The 16,698-nt window shown below is 37.1% G+C and overlaps 1 protein-coding gene across 1 annotated transcript in view; it reads right to left on the bottom strand.

Annotated features, from left to right (window-relative positions):
* Positions 1-830: 830 nt before the first annotated feature.
* Positions 831-16,698, bottom strand: part of LOC125661029 (uncharacterized) — a 30,142-nt gene continuing 14,274 nt past the window's right edge. The window contains exons 13-27 of the mRNA XM_056148070.1: positions 15,652-15,776; positions 14,267-14,409; positions 13,218-13,334; positions 12,996-13,090; positions 12,733-12,862; positions 11,905-12,080; positions 10,968-11,049; positions 8,052-8,174; positions 7,677-7,793; positions 6,982-7,215; positions 6,705-6,809; positions 6,183-6,299; positions 5,523-5,645; positions 4,596-4,835; positions 831-1,316 (exon numbers count right to left, since the gene is read on the bottom strand). Of these exons, the coding sequence (XP_056004045.1) occupies positions 1,069-1,316; positions 4,596-4,835; positions 5,523-5,645; positions 6,183-6,299; positions 6,705-6,809; positions 6,982-7,215; positions 7,677-7,793; positions 8,052-8,174; positions 10,968-11,049; positions 11,905-12,080; positions 12,733-12,862; positions 12,996-13,090; positions 13,218-13,334; positions 14,267-14,409; positions 15,652-15,776 (2,175 nt within the window). The 3' untranslated portion in view covers positions 831-1,068. The remainder of the gene's footprint in view (positions 1,317-4,595; positions 4,836-5,522; positions 5,646-6,182; positions 6,300-6,704; positions 6,810-6,981; positions 7,216-7,676; positions 7,794-8,051; positions 8,175-10,967; positions 11,050-11,904; positions 12,081-12,732; positions 12,863-12,995; positions 13,091-13,217; positions 13,335-14,266; positions 14,410-15,651; positions 15,777-16,698) is intronic.

Here is a 16,698-nt window from a genome sequence, read left to right as displayed (position 1 = left end):
AGCTAAATTACTATATTTCAGACACTATTTGACCTACAATCATTAAACTTTGTCAGTTGATGCATCTTGAGTCTTCGGAGTGTATCGACCAAAAAGTAGGTCACTGTGACCTACTTTTGGCATTTGACAGTTATATTTATATATTTCAGTCACTAATTGCCCTACAATCATCAAACTTTGACAGTTGATAACAACAGAGTGTGTCGACCAAAAGTAGGTCAATGTGACCTACTTTTGGAATTTAACGGCTATATTTATATATTTCAAATACTATTTGACCTACAGTCATCAAACTTTGTCAGTTGATGGGTCTTGCATGTTCGGAGTTCGCTGACCAAAAAGTAGGTCACCATGACCTACGATTGGAATTTGACAGCTATATTTCAATATTCAGTTACTAATTGGCTTAAAATCATCAAACTTTGTCAGTTGATATTTCTTGGGTTCTCAAAATGTGTAAACCAAAAAGTAGGTCACATTGACCTACTTTTTTGAATTCTTAGGATTTAACTAAAGATTTAGAATACTAAGAGGCTAAGAATAGAAATGGTGGGGTTGCACAATTTATCAGAAGAGCGATTCTAGGCCCTTGGGCCTCTTGTTTTCTCGTGAGCTTAGATGCTTAGACCAAGATGAGACTTTGCGAGATATCCGCCATCTATTATATGGGACTCCTGGAATAAGTGACTACTTTGCGCGTTTCACTCATTAGAATTCGCAAAACGACCCAATGCTTTATTAGTGAACCAGTTCAATAATGTAGCCCACACCTAACGCAATTAATTTCATAAGTAGTCACTCAGGGAACACCAATAACACTAAAGCTTTAATTTGATGGATGTAATACTTTATAATATAATTCAGCAATCGGTTCTATTTCCAAGTAGATATATAAAATGCATTTTGTATCAAAATATAATGAGATAAACAACACACATATTCAAATAAAAAATTAAAATTAGCGTAATCAATGCAACAGAACTAGAAGAAAACATAAGAAATTATCAAATCTGAAATCAAGTGATCTTTTAAGTCCTTCACGTTAACTGGTTATTTTAAGTCTTCACATCAGCAACGGGGGATATCACACTGGGACCAACGAACTTCCGGGTTCACGGTGTAACACCAGGGGGTGCTTCCGTCATCCGGGTTTCGGCAGTAATTACCTTGGTCACCGATTCCAGTATAGATATGGGTATGTGGTGACTGCCTGTCCCATCTCTGACACACATCCCCAGTATTGGCGACATTCTGCGTTCCGAAGTATGATTGTCCTGTGGGGTCCGAGTTAGAGAGGCACTCCAGCGGTGGTGTGACTGTGAAACAATGAGATCGTATAGTATATACCCGGGAGCATCCCATTACACTTTTATGAAAGGTACAGAGAAATTTAGTGTGAATTCATTGAAATTTAGAAGCATCCAACATATTCGTGTTCTACAAGGCGAGTTTCTATGCTCGGGATTTACGTATCGTTAAGTCGAGAGACACCCCAAAGAAAATACATATTGAAATAACCCTTAAAAACAGAGGATCCGACAAATATTCCACCAATCCCATATCTTTATCCCTCTCCAAAATATTAAATGAAGTGAAGGATATACTTTAATAGTATTGTGGCATAACATGTGAAAGGAGTGGTGTACATTCTAAACAATTCTATGGAACTTTTAGTTTGCACACTTTTTTTTGAAAACGTACGATGTTGCAAATAGACTGTTTGACATCATATTCAGCTGCTTCTTTAAAAAGAATGAAGAATGTTGTGTTGCATGATCCAAACTATTACTTTGTTAAATACCCCTCTGATTCTACGTAAACGTACTTTGAAGATGAATTACAACACAAAATGACGCTAGGGTTTCTCGTTAAGTATTTCTGCATAGTGAAAGGCGAGGATAACGAACAGTGATCAATCTCATAACTCCTATAAGCAATACAAAATAGAGAGTAGGGCAAACACGAACCCCTGGATATACCAGAACTGGAATCAGGTGCCAAGGATGAGTAAGCATCCCTATATCTTAATTAGGCAAACAGAGTCATCCGCAGTCAAAATAAGTTTGACAAGAATGGCCTAACAATCGCCATGAAACACGTCAGGCAGCATTTGACCCAATGTTAGGTTATATTAACGAACTAGATCGTTATATCATACTCAAAGAATGCACCCACGTGTGTGTGTTGCGATACAAGAGTTTTCACACTAACACAATTATATCTCAACATTGACATTATGAATCACAATAAGAAGTCCGCATGTCTTATCGGTCACCTGGATATCAGTCAAAAGTATCACTGTCGATAGCCCCAAGTGTTACGACATGTAAAACATTCTGTATAGCTAAGCTAAATTCTACTACTAAGCAGCAGTGTAATGATGTGTTCTTACAACACAACTGATGAACGAGTTTATACAATGTGACTATCTTAGGTTCGCCCTAAAATCAGATCCCTGAAATTGGAAAATCAATTTTTGTCCAAGTATGCATTTAGTTTTTATTCCGTATTATCAACATTAAAGAAAGGTGAAGATAACAGACAGTGATCAATCCCATCAGTTTATTTTCAAATGAGCTAGACAATAATCACCATGATGATTTTGGCTACACACTGATAAGAAAAACACATACCCCTGGGATCATGAAATTTATTTATTTTTGCTAAATGATTATATACTCTGTTGTAATGTATATATTAAGTTTCACTTTTTCATTAATGACATTAAGGAATAGGTTATTTTAAAGGAAAAGGCACCCCCCCCCCCCAAAAAAAAAAACTTGATAAATGATGTAAAACTTCTACGGAACCAATTTTGATCCACCAGATGCGCATTTCGACAAATGATGTCTCTTCAGTGATGCTCAACCGAAATGTTTGAAATCCGAATAGGATTAATTAAAATTTTAATGATAAAGATTTGTCATACTAATCTGTTGATATACAGCCTAGATAAGCTTCAGTGCTAATTTGAAAACATTAAACTTTGAAATCCTCGCTATCTATAGAGGCTGACATGATGTGGAACGCTTTTGTATTCAAGATCACAAAAATCAATGATTTTGACGTCACACTGTCTGTTCCAGTTTTCATTATCATCAAAGATGTGCATGTGGTAGATTTTCGAATACATTGTAAATAGGTCGATACCTTCCTGTCAAGTAGTTAACTATACTAATGCGAAGCAGAAATGTGATTTTGTTTTAAATTCATGACCCAACAAAGTCATCTGAAAAGAAAAGACTATGTAAACTGTGGATCCATCATTTGCTTAATGACAAGTTGAGGTTCGAGACATTTGTATGAAGAAACATGTACCGTCTGTATGGTCTGCACTCGACTGAATATCTTTTAATTTCTTCTTGCGAAAGAATTGGCTCAAATCTATACGGCTTCAAACTTAACTGTTCGTGACTTGTCATTTTTCACAGTGATGTTAATGGAATAAACCGGAACCGATGGTATGGCATCATAAATTAAACTTCAATTGTCGCTCTCTTAGCGGTGGGCATTTTAAGATATATCATATATTAATATTGATTAATTATTAAGCAAGGATTTTTGTTGTTAAATACTGTCATTTACGATATCAGTAAGTAATACTTTATTTATAGAAGCAATGATGTGGTTAGGGTTGTCTTTCCCTTGAATGTTTTACACACAAACACTATATACCAAGTTAGACCCCTCCTTGGAATCAGACCATGTACTATTGGAATCATGTCATTAATGAGTTTGGTAGAGGTATCCCTGCTTTGCATGACTATCTATTTATATATTCAGACAGAAGTGCGATTGTACACAAGAAGAATTGTGAAACTTGGCCAATTTCGGGATATCTTATATCGCCCCTAGAGAGTGTAGAAATCTTGAAATTGACAAATGACATGTGTGTGTTACCTTCGCCCAAATATGCTTCATACCAAATTTAAAAAAAAAACCCACCAATTGTAATTTTTCTAGACGATCAATTCTTAAGGTGGACGAAGCCCCATAGCAATATGTCACCTGAGTGACCAAATATCGTTTTTAGGGAAAACATGATGCATTTTACTAGTATTTAATACTCCTATAACTGCGTATGGTTCAGAACTGCCAATATCATCAAACAACCCAGGTAGGGAAATGAATTCAGTTATCAAAAAAGCATCCAAAGATTCATGTAGAGAAGTGAATTCAGAACACGATTTTACAATGGGAGTTAAAGAGCTGTCTGTAGAATTATTTTAACCAATATCCCCTCAATTTGAGTAGGTGGAAAACTCGCACACAACGAGTCAATGAAAGGTGAAGATTGATCAATCTCATAACTTCTACATGCAATACAAAATAGATAGTTGGGCAAACACGAACCCATGGACACACCAGAGTCATTATCTGTGAAGCATAATAACTGCTTCTATACATGATACCCCATATTTTTGAAATTGTCCTAAAACATAGTTAATTTTGATTGTGTTACATCAGATTAGCATTAAAAATGGGAAACCTTGATGATAGTAAAGAAAATTTAAGATAAATTGTATAAGCATGTTAAATATACAGACTCATGGAGTAGCTAACCGTCTATCATGGCAAGAAACACATCTACTCACCACAATCAGGAATATCACACAACTCGTATCGTACATTCGTGTCTGTGGTATAGCACCAGGGTGATGGTTCACCATCCGGGTTCCTACAATAATTTCCCGGTAGATCTGTTCCCGTCCCATGGCTGTGAGGAGATTGAGAAGCCCACACCTGACATGTCCGTCCCGATGTTGTGACGTGTATTGTACCTTTATAGTCTCGTCCATCACTTGTTCTTTTACACTCAGCAACTCCAACTTGGTCTACAAATTTAAAAATGGTCGATGCTCTAATGATCTACATATCCATTGTTAATCCAGTTTTCTTACAATTATCTTACAATTATGTATATATCAGACGGACTACCCCAGTGGCTAGAACTTTCGCGTTTGAATTTGAAGGTCGAAGGTTCGACCCCCATTCATGTCATGACAGCGTCAAACCTAAGACGTTAACACAAGAAGTGATTGCTAATTCGCCCCACGCTCGACATTAGTAATGAGAATGACGGGGTTTTCGGACATGTTTCAAATATGTAGTGTAGGTTTTGAAGGTTTAAGCTTAACATCATTAACTATTAAGATGCAATACATGAATTAAATTAGCATGTGCATTTTAAAGAAATACCGTGTACTGCGATATAATAAGAAACTTGGGGAAGTTGTTGATGTTTGCTATATATGTGTATTGTATCAGCACATGCGTTAAAATGATAAAAATATATAACTGCAACAGTTATGAATTTGTAGCATTCCATCGGTGACGTCTTTATAGGAATGGAAAATCATTGAACGGGACTTAAAAAAACTAACAAAGATATACGAAAATATATCGTAAATAACCACACGATAAGACCTCTGTATCTGAAACAGAAACAAACGGTACAAAAGATAATATGAGTCCATCAAATAATTTGTAAGGGACTGCGACAGTTTAACACAAAATTTTACCCTCTAATTCACAGTTATCTCCCTTGAATCCTTCCAGACAGGTACAGCTGTACGACGTCTCGTTGACATCACATTGTCCTCTGTTCTTACATGGATTCGGAAAACATGGAGAGTTTGCTGAAACTATTTAAATCAACCATTTTAAAACAAACCTAATTGAGAGAATATTCCGAATAATTACACAGCAGAGAAATATATTCTTAAAATGGTAATTTTCTTGTGTTAATGATCTTACAGACATATGCATTATTAGTGTTGCACGTATGATAAATGGTCTTGTGAAATGCGGTAAAATAAGATACTACTGACTGACCACAGAGTGAGCTGTTAATCTACAGACTGACCACAGAGTGGAATGTTAATCTACAGACTGACCACAGAGTGGAATGTTAATCTACAGACTGACCACAGAGTGGAATGTTAATCTACAGACTGACCACAGAGTGGAATGTTAATCTAGAAACTGACCACAGAGTGGGATGTTAATCTACAGACTGACCACAGAGTGGAATGTTAATCTACAGACTGACCACAGAGTGGGATGTTAATATACAGACTGACCACAGAGTGGGATGTTAATCTACAGACTGACCACAGAGTGGGGTGTTAATCTACAGACTGACCACAGAGTGGAATGTTGCAATATTCCTACAGACTGACCACAGAGTGGAATGTCGCAATATTCCTTAACCGGTCCGGTTTCTCCCTCTACGTAACACCAAGGCTTGGGAGATACATCTGGATTTCTACAGTAATTGGAATCGCCACTCATTGCCTCTGAAAAGAAATAGAATTTTCCAATACATATCCAAAGCGTGAGCACTCGGTGTAGCATTACTTATTACTGTCCTTCAATTTATCTGATTGTGTGTCGTACAATTTATCTAATTTATCTAACTATCAAATTCATTTGAATAATTTCTATATATTACTATCCTTAAATATATCGGTGTGTTTCTTTCATTCTAATACACATATTTTCAAAATAATAATGTAGTATCTTTGAAATATTGGATGTTGACTGCCTGTTTCACATGCAACTGTATAAGATATATTTCTAATTGTTCACAAATTAATTCTGAATGGTGTATAGACAGTCGTTATAACTACATATGACTTCATAAGGCACATTATGGTTGTTCAAAACAATTATGAATAGTGTATTGAGAATCCTTATACTACCATCTGTCCAGGATAGACACGTTTTTCCGGAAGTTGTTACGGCTTTTTTTCCAGCATAGTCCAGCCCTCTGCCCGTTATAAGACACTCCCTATCCTTGATCAACTCTGGAGAAAATGGAATATATAAAAGGTTTAAATTGCTGTATTGTTGTGTTCTAGATAGTACTGTGTATCATAAAAATCATTTATCAAGAGGTAGTTATCTGTCAATTAAAATGTCTATTAAATTTGCCACACACATCAGTAAAGTAATCACATGACTTATACATGTACATACCACATTTGGGTACGTCACAGAGATCCCACCTCGTGTCTGGATCCTGGGTGTGACACCAGGGACCCACACTTCTATCCGGATTCCTGCAGTAGTTCTCGTCCTTGTACAAATTGTTTAAGCTGTGGGGGTGGGGAGTCTGTGAATCCCATCTTTGACACGGTATTCCAGTCTGGGTGTGACTCACAGTTCCGGTGTAGTCTAGTCCGTTAGGTGTGTACATACATTCAGTCGCAACTGTGAGCAAAACAAATTTACGATCCTTAAAACGTATACCGATATTTTGCATGGATACTTATTTATAAACATGCGAGAATAACGAACAGTGACCAATGTCATAATTCATATAAAAAATACAAAATCAAGAGAGAGGCAATCCCGTGGGGATCCGGATTAGAATAAGTCCTCAGTACCTCTTGCTTGTCGTATACGGCGAGTAAATGGGGTGGTTTTCCGAGAAACCGAGGTAACGTGTCACAGTAGGTTTGGCGTGATAAAGATCCCTTCCTGCTCAAACACCATAACCACTGAGCATAGGCCGGAATTCTGCAGACCCTTCACCGGCAGCAGTAACGTCTCCATCAGAGTGAAATATTCTCGAGAGGGACGTTAAACAATATGCAATCAATACGGACCCCTTGACATGCACTACTGATGGCTTTAAGGTAGAGAGTATACCTGTGTACCGCGATACTCACTACAGTAAGGCACGTCACACCAGTCCCATCGTGTTTTGTTGTCTGTGGTGTAGCACCAAGGCACAGGTTCATCAGCGATCCGGCAATAGTTTGACTCGGTAGCAAGGTAGGCATATCCTAAAAGTATCAAAAATATTCTCTAAAGGAAAAGTAATATGGTCAACTTAATATCGCCTTTTGGATATTTCTTTAAACATACTGTTGGTCTTTTTTTGGTGTACAAATATGAACAAAGCGTGTATTTTAATGCGATACAGATCGACTCAAAATCGTAAAATGAATCGAACACAAGATATTAGCAACCATAAAGGTGGCTGAACTAACATTCTGATGAAGAAATGTTTTAACAATTTGTTATCATTGAAAATAACCTACTGGCGTTGGGTGTGTGTGGTGAGGTCGCTGACCACGCTTGACACTTTATGCCTCCTTTAGTGTGGTCGTGTGTTCCTTCATACTCTTTTCCAATTTCTATACAATCTTTAGCAATGTTAGTGTCTGAAAGCAAACGATACCATAATGTTACTTATATTAGGTTTGTTACTGTCTACAGAAATGTTTCGTTTTATCAAAGTCCATAGCAGGCAATACAAATTAGCAAAACCTAATAAGCGATTTGTTTTATCGGGGATTAATATGTGTAATATATACAAGAAAGAAATACAATTCAAAAGACGATTGAAACGCCATGTTGCAGTCTAAAGTTTGCTACTCGTCATCTAAGGAAAGTAAGATGGCAATCACATAACGAGTTTTATCCAATGAAAGGGCGTCATTCTAGTTTGAGGCAATATATTCACGTAACTTGTTTTATCCAATGAAAGAACGCCATTATACTCTGAGGCATACCAATCATGTAATGAGTTTTGTCCAATGAAAGAACGTCATTCCAATCGGAATTCATAGAATGTCTCGCACACTCGACATAGATCTCGGATGTAATGCGATGGCATCCATAAGTGAATTTGATGCATTGTCAACTATGACATCGAGGAGTTCGATTTAACGTCATTCTAGTCTGACACAAAACAATCGCGTAACCTGTTTTATCCAATGAAAGAGCGTAATTTCTAGTCTGAGGCAAAACAATCACGTAATGTATTTGATCCAATGAAAGATCGTCATTCTAGTCTGAGGCAATACATTAAATGTAACGTGTTTTATCCAGTGAAAGAGCGTCATTGTACTATGAGGCAGACCAATCACGTAACGTGTTTTATCCAATGAAAGAGCGTCGTTCTAGTCTGAGGCAAAACAATCGCGATATGGCTACCCTTTCGTTATTCATCCTTCTGACTTATAAAGATAGATGTGATCTGTTCCAAATATAGAGAAAATCATGGGAACGACTGAATTGTTTATCATATCCAAAGTTTAATGTAACGCATACTGAATCATATGCATAGTATTACTAGGAATTTATTTTTTCTTCAGAATAAGCGACTTCGATGCAAGTGGAGTAGATGTAGTTTTTGTTGTTGTTAAAATTGCCAAGAATACCACTGTTCACTCGTGGGGCTACATTGCGTTGTTTTGAATGCATTATTAGCAAAGTATCTAGCTAACAAAAATCAGTCAATCATACTCAAATGATGGTTCCTTTATGTAAAACGAGAAAATACGGCGCATACTTATTTTAGCGCAAATGCAGTTGTCGAAACATTGGCCAAATTAATTTTGAAAAAAAAATCACGTTAAGTGAAGCTTACGCTCGGGACATTTATAATGTGTATTCACTGGGTATCAGATCTGAAATCGGAAAATAGGCACTAGGAAATGGAGATATGTCAGTTTAGAACTAGGTTCTCCAGTGCGAGAAGGACAGTGCAACATTGGGTAGACAGCGTATCTTAAGAATAAAGATAGAAAATAAACAAGCAATATTTCAAAATCACCTAAAGTGAACTGGGACTGTCCTAATTAAGACCAAGAGGAGTGCACGGTTCTTCAAAGAAAATAATAACAATGAATTTGTAGTATACATCCCATCACATAGCAAGGATTGATTAGACTCACTTGATCAACTTGTGAACAAAGATGCAAGGGCACTTGAAAAAAAGAATCTCGAATTTAGTACTCTGATGCTATTTTTGGACGTCAGAAGACGGTGTCAATGAAAGTAATACAACTTTCTGGGCTGACATCACTTTATGCGATGTGGCTTGTTCGTGCGGTAGATGATATTAAAGGCAGAAAGGATTTTTTTAAATCGTTTGCAATTACGGGAATTGTAGATGCGTTGAAGTGGTTTTATGTACTTTTCATGTGTCTTTATGTAGTTTATTTGGGTTTCGTGCTGCCCGTACTTCACGTACTATTATTTTATTTCATACGACATAATGTGGATATCTATGTAAATGTCTTATAACATTACATGTAAATATGGTCGAACTAATGCTTTCACACTCGTGTTTTAAATATACTTAATCGTTTACAGTGGATTGAAACAAAGTACAGAGATAATTCAGGTATATTAACACTTTTTGTCGGCGTGGAAAATCCCAACACTTCATTACCGTCTTGACCTCAAGGCATCAACGGCAATGACATATCAGAAGCAATATTTGTGGGTGTAAATTAAAACACAGTTAATTAGTTAATGCATGTTTATTGACTAATATCTAGTTGTTAGCAATCAACTAAATGAATATTTCCGGTTTGAATAAAGGAGAAAACTAAAGAATTAGCCTGAAACTTTTAAAACATATTCCTAAAGTAGGGAATTGTTGGTGCACTTATTTTGGGGGGAAAAACATGGCGATCAATGTTATATCGCGCCAAATTGTCTCGTTTTTTTAGTATTAAAATATTTGATTGCTAAATTATACTGCTTAAACCAGTGACGTGATAAGTCTACTGAAATCTTCATAACGCTTTACAGACGGCATTGGTAACAATTCAGTTCAGATCAGCGATTATAAAGGTCGGCGATTACTGAAGTACAATGCAGTTAACATCAGGAACTATTGCAGTGCAATTCAGCTAAGATCGGCGATTTTTTTAAGTAAGTGTATATTAAATTACTTTAGACTGTAGCATTTTTTTATTTACTCCTTCTCCTCCTAAACGCGATACTGTACAGTGTAAGATAACATGTGGATGGAAGGCAAAGATAACGAATAGTGATCAATATCATAACTCCTATAAGCAATACAAAATAGATAGTTGGGCAAACGCGGAACCCTGGACACACCGGGGGTGGTATCAAGTACCTAGGAAGAGTAAACATCCCCTTATGTCCAATATATTATGCATTGATCAATGTTGTGCTTCATCCTACGAAAAAATTACCACATTGTCCAACTTCCCACGTGATTTCATCCAGTGCTACGTCACTGTCCCAGGCATCCCCCGTGATGGCCTCAAAGGAGAGCTGGTAAACAGACAGTGATGAGGTTCATGATATGTTTTAATACCACACAAATTATGTTTGTCAATGATTTTGTTTTTATTTTCAATCTCCGAATATTACGTACATTTAAACTGCAATGTGCAGATTGGATTTGAAACGTATTTGATTGTATTCTACTAAATAAAACCGAATGACCTGGATAGAATAAAATAGTTAAGAATGAGAAAACAGCAATAATTGATTACACGACCGTAGTACTGATGAAAGGCGAATCTATCAAACGATGAATTTAATCTCATAACTTCTATAAACAATACAAAATAGAGAGTGGAACAAACACGGACACCTGGATATACCAGAGGTGGGATAAGATGCCTAGTAGGGGTAAGCATCCCCTGTTCACCGGTTACACCCCCGTGAACCCTGTATCTTGATCAGGTAAACGTATTCAAAATAAGTGTGTCAAGAACAACCTAACAATCGGCATGAAACTAGCCAGACAGCATTTGAGCCAATGATAGGTTCAATTGGCAAACTAGATCATTATAACGACCATATAATTTGCGAAATGCTGATTTCAAACAAGATTTTTGAAACCCCTGCACCCTGAACTTGTCAGTAGCCTGCGTCAATTTAAAAACTGACCATAAGCAGAACAAGCTCTTGCGTATCAAATCAGTTGAGAAATGTAAACACCATATGTAGGTGAATTGGATATCTGGATAAAACAGCAATATTACACTACTTCAACACTGACATATCATTATTATTATTATTATTCGTACATTGCCTTCGTACTGAAAAAAATGACAGCATTAAGCCTGACATAATAATGGAAAACAAAACATTAACAATGACATATAAATATTATCTCGCCTTTAATCCTGTTGTAGCTGGTACATTCACTTTGGCTATCAACCAATCAGAACCCTGGTTTCCTTCTTTTGACCAGAGGGAGGCCTTGGCTGTGTTTGTTCCCTCAGCAAACAAGGTTAGCTTGTTGACATGGCGACCAAACATGTTGTAAGCAAAGGAGAGACACCCGGCTTTTGCTGCAATATTCAGAAAAACATATCAAACTTGATTAAACAACTTGTTCTATTGTTTAATATTTTGCGAGTACCATATGTATAATGTAAAACTTATACGGTACCAATTTTTATGCACCAGATGCGTATTTCGACAAATGATGTTTCTTCTATAATCTGAAGTCAAGAATATCCGATTTACTCTAACGCTTTTATAGAAACCCATATATATTTAATGGACTAATTTAGCAAACTCTGATACTGCTGGGGAATAAAAAAAAAAACTACCAGTGTTTTAAAATGGCGTAACTTTCTTCTCTGGTGACATAAAGGTGTTTGATTGTCGCGTGTTGTTGTATATTGCATATGCTTACTCAGCTTCGAGATAAAGGTGAACCGTTTTACCGTTAACTTTTATAGTTACGAATGATTTGATAATCATACATGTATTTGAAAATTGGATACTATCGGTTGATTATTGGGTTTTGGGATTTCTCCACGATATTCCGGGAAAATATTCAGTTTTTCATCATTTGGACATCCTAAAGGTCATCCCTACGCACAGAATTCATCAATATCCATGTCTTCCTTATGTTTGTTATTATTTCTGACCTGGTAGGGGTACTGTGGTCTGTATAACTGACCTGGTAGGGGTACTGTGGTCTGCATCACTGACCTGGTAGGGGTAATGTGGTCTGTATCACTGCTCTATCGCCCGGTTTTCTCGGTGACGACATCTCAGTAAAAAGAAATCTCTCGCCTTTATAGGCCTCCTCGGGACCTGTTCCCATGGAGATTGTGTGTTTCTATAAATAAGAATAAATGTTTGAATTGTAGAGAAGCTTTTCATTTTCAAACAAGAGGGTTGAGTAATTCATAAAGTAATAGGAGTCAGAAAAAGTGGAAAATTCGATTATGTTTATGTATCAAAGGACTTACAAACCCAGGACCCCATTCAAAATTGTCTCCTTCCTGTATGTTGTCGAAGAAACATTTCTCAAATCTCTCAAATGTGCATTTAAGACTGGCCTCGTCTGCATGAACAAAAGAAGCATTTTTTTTCTGTATATGGAAGTATTTCATATTTCACACTTTTCTCACAATTTCTGTGCATGACTCATTGGGAAGTAATTTTGCTTAACTGTCTTACAATCGCCTTACCTATGACTTGGTCACAGTGTTCTCCGGTGTATCCAATCTGACACACACATTTATACTGGCATGCCGTAACTTCCGTTGGAAAACACACTCCGTATTTACAGAGGCTGTCCCTGCACACTGAAGTAAATATATATATATTTTGTATTTTGAGTTATTGTTATGCTATTCTTCAATGGTGCGTCCCTGTGTGTGCATTGTTTTTTTCTACACTTAACTAATTGTTCCCTAACTAAGCTGTTTCCAATTTATGGGTCCAGTTTTATCTGTATTTCACCATTTTGTAATCCATGTGTGCTGGCAACGCAGAATGAACACAGGACCACTTTGTCCGGCGTTCGTCAGACTGTGTGTTTTTTGCTCTCATTTTGATAGAAATACACTCGACACGTGTATATTACAACGATCTAATTAGCATTGGTTGTATGTTTGTAAAGGGAAGGGGGAATGAACCAGGCTAGGATTCGCACCAGGGGCCTTGAATCTATTGCCATGCATTCCACCACCTGAGTTAGCTGAACACTGGCGATCGAACACTTCTGGCTGTCCTATTCACATCTCCCAAAATCTCTCCTCACACAACCATCAGTATCGTTACCCTCTAGTAGATATATTCACAGTTCCAGGGGTACGGCACCATAGAAGAGAGACAATAAAACAGACTTACTACATTGCGATACGAATCCAAAGCACCTGAATATCTAGTCAAGGGTTTTACCAACTACACTATCAGGCCACTGTTGATTGAACCCGTTTGGCCCTCACCCATAATTGTAGATATGTAATGCCCGTTTAAACTTCTAAAGAAAATTCTTCACTAACTGGGCTTTTACATCCTCAAGAAAAAAATTATATCTATTCATTGAATCTCGTAACTTCTTCATATCCCTGGGATATAAATTTAACACGTTGTGTATTGAGGGATATATCCTCCCACGTGCTATAATGAACTGATTCATTTAATTTACATGTTTACAGCGCCCCATGTTTCCGTATCACGTGTGTGTTGTTTTGTGCCTGTCTATCCGTGTAACAAAGAAAACAAACCGTACCTTCTCTTTCCTTCTCAAAGTGCAGTTTGAATCCTTTAAGTGTTGTTCTGCTGCCTGCGAATTTGGTGTCCATGGTAACAATCATTAGTGTAGGTGAATCGCGGGACGTCAAAAACGTCTCACCAACGACATCACCACATCGTCTGTCAATCATAAAGTAAGCACATGACACAAAGTAATTGCATCAAACATAGTTGGTAAAGAAAGCTCAGAGTTCACGACATACAATTGATTCCATTGCATTATCTTCCTTTAAGAAAAGAAAGGTTATGTGACCTATCTCGAATACATAAAACACAGAGAATATACATTTGATGAATACATAAATATCTTATGGAGGACACCATCTTTCATATTTGTTCAACATTGAACTCCTTTTGAATTCCTTGGAAAGTGAAAAGAATTGCTTGTTACTGTAATACATATCATTAGTTTGGATTATCTGCAACATCAGAATATTAAACTGGAATCCGCTATTCGTAATTGTGAAAATTGGACTATACATTCGTGCTTATAGCGGATTCCATTATCTGTAGAGAATACTACAAGGGCTTCCATTCCGGATAGAATAGGTCATCAGTATCAGCTGTTTATCTTAAGAGGTGACTAAATGGGACGGTCTGTTAGACGAAACCGCAACATCCATGGTCCCGTGTCACAGTAGGTGTGGTACTATAAAGATCCATCCCCGCTCAACTGCAGTAAGCGCAGTGCATATGCCTAAATTTTGCAGCCCTTCATCAGCAATGGTGACGTCTCCATGTATGATTGATTGATTGTATCTTGCTTAACGTCTCGCTCTCGAATTTTTCACTCATATCGAGACGTGTCTCCATGCCTGAAAAATTCTCCAGCGAGACAATAAATAATACACAACCAACCAACCATCACCGTAAACAATAGAACATGGTATTATAAGTCAACAATAGAATATGGCATTAGAAGTATTTTGTATCCTCCCATATAAAATATAAATGTGCAGCTCATTATCTGTTCCCATATAGAATGCAAAACTATAGTTCATCATAAAAGGTGAATCAGTAATCAATCTCATAACCCATGTAATGAAAGGTGAAAATAACGAACAGTGATCAATCTCATAACTCATGTAATGAAAATTGAAGATAACGAACAGTGATCAATCTCATAACTGATACAATGAAAGGTGAAGATAACGAACAATAATTAATCATATAACTCCATGTGTTCCAATATAGAATATCAACCTAGTAATATTACCTGATGCCTGGTTATCCAGTGAGGTTTGACTCAATAGATACCTTATTCCTGGTTATCCAGTGAGGTTGTACTGTACCTTATTCCTGGTTATTCAGTGAGTTTGTACTGTACCTTATTCCTGGTTATCCAGTGAGGTTGTACTGTACCTTATTCCTGGTTGTCCCGGGAGGTTGTACTGTATTTCCAGCCAGTGATAACATCGGAGTGTGTCCGGATTATAAGCCATGTGGAGACCGTCTATCGTCATCTTAATGATGTAACCATCCGGTGCCTGTAAAGATATCATAATGTTATAGACAGTGGTCACCATCTTAGTGATGTAACCGGTGCCTGTAAAGATATCATAATGTTATAGAGAGTGGTCACCATCTTAGTGATGTAACCGGTGCCTGTAAAGATATCATAATGTTATAGACATTGGTCACCATCTTAGTGATGTAACCGGTGCCTGTAAAGATAGCATAATGTTATAGACAGTGGTCACCATCTTAGTGATGTAACCGGTGCCTGCAAAGATAGCATGATGTTATAGACAGTGGTCACCATCTTAGTGATGTAACCGGTGCCTGTAAAGATAGCATAATGTTATAGGGATTTATTGTCATCTTAAAGATGTAACCGGTGTCTGTTAGGATACCATAATGTTATAGACAGCTATCGTAATCTTAACGGTGTAATCGTCCGGTGCCTGTAAGGATATCGTAATGTTAAAAACAGTTATCGTCATCTTAATGATGTAACCATCTGGTGCCTTTAAGGATATCGTAAGTCATGTTATAGACAGTTATCGTAATCTGAAATGAAGCACTGAAAGTTAATGTATGCATGTGTCTGTTGCTGATTGATAACAGAGGGATTTGAACGCGAAATTTGACTCTTAACTTATCATTTCGTGTTTTGTCATATCCGCGACTAAGCTGTTGCGGTTTATTTATAGAAACCCAAATAATTCCTTTAGCGCTTCGAAACCCCGTGATAATCAGAGTTAGAATAGGTCCTCAGTACCCCTTGTTTTCACGACAATGGTGCGAGGACAAATAGCTGTATCAAGGCGCTATATCACAATAACTCGCACAACTTTTTTGAATTTCCGAGTTTCAATATGGAGTCATAACTATTGCCGGATAAATGCAAAATCTAGCCTATATTCGGCGCCTACGGCCTTTGATCATGTAGGGGTCTTTATTTTGCCA

Source organism: Ostrea edulis, chromosome 8 (genome assembly GCF_947568905.1).
Source record: "Ostrea edulis chromosome 8, xbOstEdul1.1, whole genome shotgun sequence".
Taxonomy (NCBI): domain Eukaryota; kingdom Metazoa; phylum Mollusca; class Bivalvia; order Ostreida; family Ostreidae; genus Ostrea; species Ostrea edulis.
This window is presented reverse-complemented; position numbering and strand designations above follow the sequence as displayed.